Genomic DNA, 10,182 nt, shown 5'->3' with positions numbered 1-10,182 from the left:
CCAATCCCCTGTCTCCACACAACAGACTTCCTCTGTTCTATGGGGTGTCCCTCTAAAACTGCTCCCTCTAAAACTGAATAAACATCCTCTCAGGTTCCACTTGAAAACATTTGCAAAGTCATAATTCTTCAGATACCACACTAGCAAGAAGTAAAAATAAGAAACATGACTTGTCAGTTGAAAGTAATGCTGAGCTTACCTGTGATGTTGTACAACGATTTAAGTCAATAATTCATTTTGTGGAAATCCGTGTCAATGCGCTTTCATAGATAAACTGATTTGCAAAGTCATATTTGACTACGTTTCGGATAAGGGCTAGGTTTAGTTAATTTGTAACCATCTACAAACATACTTCACGTGTGAGCTTATTACTTCCTGTTTATAACCTGTTGCTACTGTGGTTTACTTCTGTATGTCTGCAATGCTGGGTGGGCTGATGGTGAAACGGTAAGCAAGAAAACAGATATGTGATCTGAGTTCCGTAGCGATTAGCAACGCTACTCTGACTGCCACCAAAGTGCTGCGAACTTGCTTTCAAGTCCGGGGGTTGTTGTTATTGTTGTTGGGCGGCCCACTTGTCCCAGAGTCTGTGGGCTGTGCCAGAGACTAGGGGAACGTGAGGTGTGCTCGCTCAATTCATTCATATTTTTTAAAAGGAGCTTCACATCTCAGTTAATCCATATTTATAAAGCAGACATACGTCGCTGTTCAGAGGCTGGAACAAGAGGTACATGTCCACTGTAGAACCGCAATGACGCAAAAAAATATTGTGACAATTGCCTTCGGTCATGGGACCACGCAGCTGTCATACCGCTCAGGAAGTAGACGCGTTCTGTCTCCTAGAGATGAACGTACTTTGGTGCGAAAAGTGCAAATCAATCCAAGAACAACAGCAAAGGACCTTGTGAAGATGCTGGAGGAAACAGGTACAAAAGTATCTATATCCACAGTAAAACAAGTCCTATAATCGACATAACCTGAAAGGCCGCTCAGCAAGGAAGAAGCCACTGCTCCAAAACCGCCATAAAAAAGCCAGACTACGGCTTGCAACTGCACATGGGGACAAAGATCGTACTTTTTGGAGAAATGTCCTAATTGTACGAATTGTTTTCGCTTGCCTGTTCTTTTTTTCCACATCTAGATGCGACCATACTATTCCCTTAAAGCCTGGAAGTTACATCATCGAAAGCAAAACGTAAACAATAGAGCAAACGCATCACTCGCAAATGGCACTTGAGTGCTCGAGGAATGACACACAGATGAACACACAACACACAAAGAGCATAGTTGGAAAATGACCATGTAATCACAGAGAGCATACACATTCAAACTGGCATATTGGTACTCTACATTCAAACCAATGTATTTCATATTCAATGTCTTGAGATTGTATTTTTGAGTACACTTTAATCAAATGGGAAAACAGCATATAAAACAGTTCATTCGGAACACCACTGAACTACATCACAAGACACAGGTTTCTTCTTTATTCATAAAAAAAAAAAAGTTAATTAAGAAAAAAATCGTATTTACAATGAGGTATTCTCTCCTGTGTGTAAAGGCTACTCTCCTGTGTGTAAAGGCTTCTCTCCTGTGTGTAAAGGCTTCTCTCCTGTGTGTATTCTGTTATGTGATTTCAGGGAATCTAACCGGGCAAAATTATTTCCGCACAGGGAGCAGTGGTAAGGCTTCTCTCCAGTGTGTATTCTCTTATGTTTTTGCAGACAACTTGATTGAGAAAAACTCTTTCCACAAAAGGAGCATTGATAAGGCTTCTCTCCTGTGTGCGTTCTTTTGTGTGATTTCAGGAGCCTTGAATGGGTAAAACTCTTTCCGCACAGGGCGCAAAGGAAAAGCTTCTCTCGAGGCTTTTCTCCTGTATGTGTTTTTTCATGCTCTTTCAGGTACTTTATTAAGGAAAATGTCTTTCCACACTGGGAGCAGTGGTAGGGCTTTTCTTCTGTGTGCGTCCTCTCGTGCTGTTTAAGGATCCCTTTCTTGGTAAAACTCTTTTCACACTGAGAGCAGTGGAAAGGTTTTTCTCCCGTGTGTACTATTTTATGTTCTTTCAGGAGTGCTAACCGGGTAAAAGCCTTTTCACACTGAGAGCATTGGTAAGGTTTCTCACCTGTGTGTAGTATTTGATGTTGTTTTAGATTCTGTAACCAGGTAAAACACTGTCCACACTGGGAGCATTGGTGAGGCTTCTCTCCTGTATGTATTCGCTCATGTTTTTTTAGGTCCCCTAACTGGTTAAAGCTCTTTCCACAGTGGGAACAGTGGTGTCGTCTCGTTGGTTCGGACATCTCTGGTTCCTCTGAGTCTGGTCTCTCTCCTGCCGAAGACAGAGTGTTTATTTAAAGTGGAACTGACAGTGTTTAAACTACTTTGCAGATATGAAACAAACAGACAATCATAATATCAGTAAAAATTATCAAATTCCAGGTTAATGCTACAAAACCAACCAAGGTTATACAAAAAATAGGTTCTATTTGACTCAACAATATTTCATGAAGTACATTAAGACATTGTTGGCAGAATAGATGGATGCAGTTCAATGGATGATTAATATAATTCACCAATACATTTTTTTTTGGTAGTCCAAAAAACACATTGCTCTCAGGTTGTAAATTACAGCTGGCCTGGTACGTTGTTCGCTGCCTCCATTCAGGATGCACTGTTTCAGTTTCAATGACTCAATATTTTGGAGAAAAACAGACGAATGTAACTAAGGCTGGGAATGTCAATACAATCAGACTAGCAAGGGCAATGATCACAAGTCAGTCATAACGTGGCTAGCAAGAACGACTGTTATCCAGTTAGCATATCTCTTGCATTCGCAAATTCCCTCTGGCTATATACACTCTGATTTCAGAGCACTCTCGTCGGAGTGTGCCAGAGCGTAGAATAACTGATGAATTTACGAACGCGAAACACCCGTTGAATATGACCGGTGTCAGTAAACGTTGGCCAAAAAAGTAATAGTTAGTCACGAACGCTCTAGAGAACATGTAAACAGCCAAACTAACCAGCTCTGCTAGGGCAAGTAAAACGGTCAGAGTGAGGTGTTCTCTCGTTTGTATCTGGAAGTAGCTAGCTAGCAAGCCAGCCAACGTTAGCCAGTTAGCTTGGCTGCTTGGTTGGGACAAGCTGCAGAAGGGCGAGTAGGCTACAATTCCCCATAGTTTATCAGTGCAATTTTGATGACAAAATTAGTTGTAAAAGTTTGAGAGGGGTTTATCTAATGTTCCTTTGTTAGATTTTAGCTCATCTTGCTCTGGCTAGCATTAGTTGTTGACCTTGTTGTTGATGTGCATAACTGAGGGAGAGAGAGCCGACCTTTTCATGGTTGTTTGATCAATAGGACTGTAAAGTTCCCAAATGTAAGTGGACTCCCATGGTGTTGACATATTTGCAGAAATCCACTAAGGGGGTAATTTGTGGCTTTTGGATAATTGTTCTAATAATCTAATTTTGCGCTGTGGCAAATGGCTTGTTTGCATAAACAATGTTCTGTATCCAATCTTCAAGGAAAACAGATGAAAAGGGAAACGTGTTGCACTCGTGGTGGATAAACTATATATTGACAACCAAATGTTCAGAGACACAAAGACTACTCCATGGCTATTCTAAAAGTTGTAATAGAGGAGTCGAATATTGGAGCACCTGATACTAGCAATGATAGGGATTGAAAGGATAAAACGTATAATACATCTTTAAATACAAATAATTCGAACATGTCTTTTTTGGCGGGAGGTTGTTGTTTTGGCGGATGGTTGTTGTGGTTGGTCCTGTGTTCTCTCTGGCGTCCTTTCCCCCTTGCAGCAGATGTGGATGCGGGTGCCTTTGCACGCTCTGCCCATTTCTTCCGCAGTCAACCATGTGGTGTGCATTTTTGTGTTTGAAAAGGTGCTTGAAAAGGTGCGGCGTTAAGTGAGTGAGAGGGGAAATGGTTGCATATCCCAGAGCCGACCGGGGGGGGTCTATGAGCAGGGGTAGTGAGAGAGAGAGCTTTCAATTTTGTGTAGATGAGGGATATACATTTTTAAATATAGTATACATCTAATCTAATTTTTAATTGTCCTATCACGATGGAAAGATCCCTAACCCTATAACCTGGACACCCACCTGAGCAACCCATACACCAAAGAGAAGTTCCCATCTCTTTTATGGACCTGCTGTGAGTATGCAGCCTAAACAGAGAAATGAATGCGGTTAGAGACATACTTGAGCAGCACCGCCCCCCTCAAGACTCTGAGCCTGCCTGGCAGGGTTGGTCCTACAAAGCCAGAGCCCCCTGATGGGAGAGCATAATATACAAGGAAATTCTCAAAGCTGCTAATGAGAACCTTGACGACTTTTTACCTAGCCGGTGGGGATTCCGGTGGGGGTACGCCCACCCAGGTAGTGGCAGTGCTGGCAACCAACACTGGCTGCAGTAACCCATGGGGAGGGGGTCACACTCGGACAATCAGAGAGGGGGTTTATCATTGTGGCCCAGGTGGCACAAAATAATCAAAGGTCTGACCGCACGGGGAAATGGTTACAACAGGGGATCAGAGTGTTTGTGTCTCAGGTGAAGAGGGTGGATCTGATCTCCATCACCTAGGACTTGACATAGATTAAGTAGATTAATCAAATCTCACATTGTTATCAATTTCTGCTCAATCTGCATGCTTTCTCAATCAGCTTTAACTGTATGTGCACTCGTAAATCAAGTTATTTCTCGAGTTGGGCTCTGGGATATAACAGCCGTTGAGTATCTGATTTTATGGTGGATTGTGGAGGAGGGGGGTTGAGTGTGTTGGAGTATGTGAGTATGTGCATGTGTGCTTGTCTCAATGTCAACAAAACGAAGGAGCTGATGGTGGACTTCAGGAGACAGCAGAGAGAGCGCACCCCATCCATATCGACGGGCCACAGTGGAGAGGGTGAAAAGTTTAAAGTTCCTCTGCGTGCACATCACTGACACCCTGAAATGGTCCACCCACACAGACAGTGTGGTGAAGAAGGCGCAACAGCACCTCTTCAAACTCAGGAGGCTGAAGAAATTCATCTTTGCCCCTAAGACCCTCACAGATGCACCATTGAGAGCATCCTGTCGGGCTGTATCACCGCCTGGTACGGCAACTGCACTGCCCGCAACCGCAGGGCTCTCCAGAGGGTGGTGCGGTGTAAAGTGGTTAACCCACTGGCTATAGGGTGAATGCACCAATTTGTAAGTCGCTCTGGATAAGAGCGTCTGCTAAATGACTTAAATGTAAATGTAAATGTGAAGTGTAGAATGCCCGTTTAAAGCCACACAGTTCAACAACAGCAGAGTTTGTGCCCCTGTTTTAATGACAGTACTCACTGGTGTTAATCAGATCTCCAGTCTTCTCTTCTTCCTCCTCCTCTAACGTGACAGTAATCTCCCCGTCCTTCACTCCAAAATCGTCCTCCTCCTCTAACGTGACAGTAATCTCCCCGTCCTTCACTCCAAAATCGTCTTCCTCAGTCATCTCCCCCTCCTCCTCCTTCACTCCAAAAACTGCATCCTCCTCTTCCTCCCCGTCTTCTTTCACAGTAACATCCTCCTCCTCTTTCACTCTGAAAACACCTTCCTCTTCTTTCACCGTAACTTCTTTCTCTTCTAATTTCAATGTAACAGCTTCATCCTCTACTTCTTGTTTAACTGTAACAGCCTCCTCTTCCTTCTCCTCTTTCACGGGAGTTTCTTTCTCCGTCCAGCAGACCTCCTCTTCTTTAGCAGGAGGGGGGTAGCTCAGTGAACTCATGGTCGAGGACGTTAGCTAGCTAGTTAGCACTAGCTTAGTGCTACTGCTAATTTAACAAGCCAGCTAGCTGACTAACAAAAACAACGTAAATATGTTATTAAAAGGGGTAGCTAGTAGATACGACAGACGTGTGTTTAAAGCACAGTGGCTAATAATCACCGAAAGAGTCTAAAGAGCTCCAATGTTTCGGCTACGTTGGCTAGCAAAGCTCACGAAATGGCCGACTAGAGCAGCTTCTTCTTCTTCTTCTTCGGTATTTTGGCGGTCCGCAAACAAATGTTTACCGGTTCATGCCGCCACCTACTGCATGGCTGTGTATCAGCCTACTCTGCAGTATGAATTCATAACACTTTGTAATTCACTACACCCAATAAAACCTCATCACTAGTCCACTACTTTGGACCTATCTGATCCTACACCAGGCCAGCAGCCTGGGAGGACGTGACACTATCGTTCGAAACACCTTGTAACTCTTCTGCAGTAAAATCTCATACACACAAGTACTTCTCTGCAGCATCTTTCCTCTGTGATTTACGTTCCATTCCTGCGGTACAGTTCTATGCCGCGTTCAAAACAACTGGGAAATCTGAGAAAAGAAACGAGCTCCGACTGGGAAAAATTGATTTGAACGGTCATCCAACTCAGAATTCCAACTCGGGAACTTGTTTTGAACGCAGCACTAGATAAATAAACGTCCCCCACATCAAAGTAGAAACATGCCAATAACTGATGATATATGAAAACGAATTATTTAAACAACCTTGATTCATATTTGTTCATATTTTTATTAAATGTGGGTTTTAAAACATGTTCCAAGGTGAAATAAATGCCCCCAATGTGAATCACTGTATATGGAATTCATATTGGCTTATAGAGAAAAAACTATTCTTGGTGCCGCAGTAAAAGTATTGTAGTGAATACTCAGTAGGGTCTGTAGAATGGATATATTGTGTCATTTCATGGGGCTCGGAGTGTTACGGAGTGTTGCTGGCATTTTACTCTGGTCAAACAACTTAAAATGGGGGGCCTGGACACCAAATGGTACAAATATAGCACTTTACGGGAAAAATGATTATTTGTGCCGATGTAAAAGTGGGGTGGGGAGTACTTCTCTGCTGGGCACGCAATATCAAGTACACCTATATTTAGTGTGGTACTAAGAACTAATGGGTCACGTATACTTTGTAAAAATGACTAATTAGGGCGAAAATGATGGAAAATGTGCACAATTATCAATATATTTTATACTAGTTGTCATACAAAGAATAATTAAAAGCATTTCTATGAAATATTGTCATTTATTTTTCAACCCTAAATGGTGGACAACGTTTCATTTATTGCACCATACACAATTTTCTGTACATTGTGTGGCAGTAAAGGGGGGGGGGGGGGGGGACTAGTTTACTTAGGAACTAGTTTCCAAATCCACTAAGTTTACACCCAAAGGAGCGTCGCTGCTCATTTGGCGGCCCTTACAGAGTATGATGGCCCTTAAAACTGTGTATGGTGCAATAGCTACAGTGCATTCGGAAAGTATTCAGACCACTTCCCTTTTTCCACATTTTGTTACGTTACATCCTTATTCTAAAATGGAGTAAATAAAACATTTTCCTCATCAATCTACACACAATACCCCATAATGACAAAGCAAAAACCGGTTTTTATAAATGTTTACAAATGTATAAAAATTAAAAACTGAAATACCTTATTTATAGAAGTATTCAGACCCTTTGCTATGAGACTCCACATTGAGCTCAGGTGCATCGTGTTTCCATTGATCATCCTTGAGATGTTTCTACAACTTCATTGGAGTCCACCTGTGGTAAATTCAATTGATTGGACATTATTTGGAAAGAAGGCACACACCTGTTTATATAAGGTCCCACAGTTGACAGTGCATGTCAGAGCAAAAACCAAGCCATGAGGTCGAAGGAATTGTCCGTAGAGCTCTGAGACAGGATTGTGGCGAGGCACATATCTGGGGAAGGGTACCAAAACACGTCTGCAGCATCGAAGGTCCCCAAGAACACAGTGGCCTCCTTCATTCTTAAATGGAAATAGTTTGGAACCACCAAGACTCTTCCTAGAGCTGTCTGCCTGGCCAAACTGAGCAATTCGGGGAGAAGGGCCTTGGTCAGGGAGGTGACCAAGAACCCGATGGTCACTCTGACAGAGCTCCAGAGTTCCTCTGTGGAGATGGAAGAACCTTCCAGAAGGACAACCATCTTCCAGAGGAAACCTGGTAGCATCATGCTGTGGGGATGTTTTTCAGCGGCAGGGACTGGGAGACTAGTCAGGATCGAGGGAAAGATGAACGGAGCAAAGTACAGAGAGATCCTTGATGAAAACCTGCTCCAGAATGTTCAGACTGGGGTGAAGGTTCACCTTCCAACAGGACAACGACCCTAAGCACACAGCCAAGACAACGCAGGAGTGGCTTCCGGACAAGTCTCTGAATGTCCTTGAGTAGCCCAGCCAGAGCCCAGACTTGAACCCGATCTAACATCTCTGGAGAGACCTGAAAATAGCTGTTCAGCGACGCTGCCCATCCAACCTGACAGCGCTTGAGAGGATCTGCGGAGAAAAGGGGAGAAACTCCCCAAATACAGGTGTGCCAAGTTTGTAGTGTCATAACCAACAAGACTCGAGGCTCTAATCGCTGCCAAAGGTGCTTCAACAAAGCACTGAGTAAAGGGTCTGAATACTTATGTAAATGTGATATTTCCGTTTTTTATTTTTTAATACATTTGCTAACATTTCTAAAAACCTATTTTTGTTTTGTCATTATGGGGTATTGTGTGTAGATTGATGAGGGAAAAAAAACAATGTAATCAATTTTAGAAAAAGGCTGTAATGTAAGAAAATGTAGAAAAAGTCAAAGGGTCTGAATACATTACGAATGCACTGTATGTCCGATATAAAATATTTCCGCAAAATTGAGCAGCGACACATTTTTGACACTAGCCTCTAAATTGAAGCACAACATCAAGAGACTTGACTACTGTAATGCCGCTGACAGGAATCGCAGTAAGGCTCCTGTCTAAACTACAGATAATCCACAATGCAGCTGACAGAATAATCTCACAAACTACAAAACCCACATCACCCCTGTTTCATTCAGCCTCTATTGGTTTACTGTTTAGGGTCAAATGTAAGATTGTGCTGCTCACCACTTAAGGTTCTCCAGAGTGATGCACCTACATACAGTTGAAGTCGGAAGTTTACATACACTTAGGTTGGAGTCATTAAAACTCGATTTTTCAAACACTCCACACATTTCTTGTTAACAAACTATAGTTTTGGCAAGTCGGTTAGGACATCTTCTTTGTGCATGACACAAGTGATTTTTCCAACAATTGTTGACAGACAGATTATTTCACTTATAATTCACTGTATCACAATTCCAGTGGATCAGAAGATTACATACACTAAGTTGACTGTGCCTTTAAACAGCTTGGAAAATTCCAGAAAATGGTGTCATGGCTTTAGAAGCTTCTGATAGGCTAATTGACATCATTTGAGTCAATTGGATGTGTACCTTTGGATGTATTTCAAGGCCTACCTTCAAACTCAGTTCCTCTTTGCTTGACATCATGGGAAAATCCAAAGAAATCAGCCAAGACCTCAGAAAAAACATTGTAGACCTCCACAAGTCTGATTCATCCTTGGGAGCAATTTCCAAACGCCTGAAGGTACCACGTTCATCTGTACAAACAATAGTACGCAAGTATAAACACCATGGGACCACGCAGCTGTCATACCGCTCAGGAAGGAGATGCGTTCTGTCTCCTAGAGATGAACGTACTTTGGTGCGAAAAGTGCAAATCAATCCCAGAACAACAGCAAAGGACCTTGTGAAGATGCTGGAGGAAACAGGTACAAAAGTATCTATATCCACAGTAAAACAAGTCCTATATTGACATAACCTGAAAGGCCGCTCAGCAAGGAAGAAGCCACTGCTCCAAAACCGCCATAAAAAAGCCAGACTATGGCTTGCAACTGCACATGGGGACAAAGATCGTACTTTTTGGAGAAATGTCCTAATTGTACAAAAAATTTTCGCTTGCCTGTTCTTTTTTTCCACATCTAGATGCGACCATACTATTCCCTTAAAGCCTGGAAGTTACATCATCGAAAGCAAAACGTAAACAATAGAGCAAATGTATCACTCGCAAATGGCTCTTGAGTGCTCGAGGAATGACACACAGATGAACACACAACACACAAAGAGCATAGTTGGAAAATGACCATGTAATCACAGAGAGCATACACATTCAAACTGGCATATTGGTACTCTACATTCAAACCAATGTATTTGTGGCGCAGTGGTCTAAGGCACTGCATTGCAGTGCTAGCTGTGCCACTAGAGATCCTGGTTCGAATCCAGGCTCTGTTGTAGCTGGCC

General features: G+C 42.7%; 1 protein-coding gene across 1 annotated transcript; it reads right to left on the bottom strand.

Annotated features, from left to right (window-relative positions):
• Nucleotides 1-1,282: 1,282 nt before the first annotated feature.
• On the bottom strand, nucleotides 1,283-6,026 carry LOC311120603 (uncharacterized protein). The gene is made up of 2 exons (XM_084195189.1): nucleotides 5,354-6,026; nucleotides 1,283-2,335 (listed from the first exon to the last, which is right to left on the bottom strand). The coding sequence occupies exons 1-2, from the start codon at nucleotides 5,775-5,777 to the stop codon at nucleotides 1,563-1,565; spliced, it is 1,197 nt and encodes a 398-aa protein (XP_084051315.1). The 5' UTR covers nucleotides 5,778-6,026; the 3' UTR covers nucleotides 1,283-1,562.
• Nucleotides 6,027-10,182: the final 4,156 nt, after the last annotated feature.

This window comes from Coregonus lavaretus (assembly GCF_964263955.1).
Source record: "Coregonus lavaretus genome assembly, contig: HAP1_SCAFFOLD_47, whole genome shotgun sequence".
NCBI classification, from domain to species: Eukaryota; Metazoa; Chordata; class Actinopteri; order Salmoniformes; family Salmonidae; genus Coregonus; species Coregonus lavaretus.
Note: the sequence above shows the minus strand (reverse complement) of the source record. Positions and strands in the feature narration are given on the sequence as shown.

Bases quoted from the DNA above. Each gene is read 5' to 3' on its own strand.
- LOC311120603 (XM_084195189.1), bottom strand. From the start codon at position 5,777: ATGAGTTCACTGAGCTACCCCCCTCCTGCTAAAGAAGAGGAGGTCTGC. The intron at 2,336-5,353 runs GTGAGTACTGTC...TGTCTTCGGCAG, and splicing joins TGGAGATCTGATTAACACCA to GAGAGAGACCAGACTCAGAG.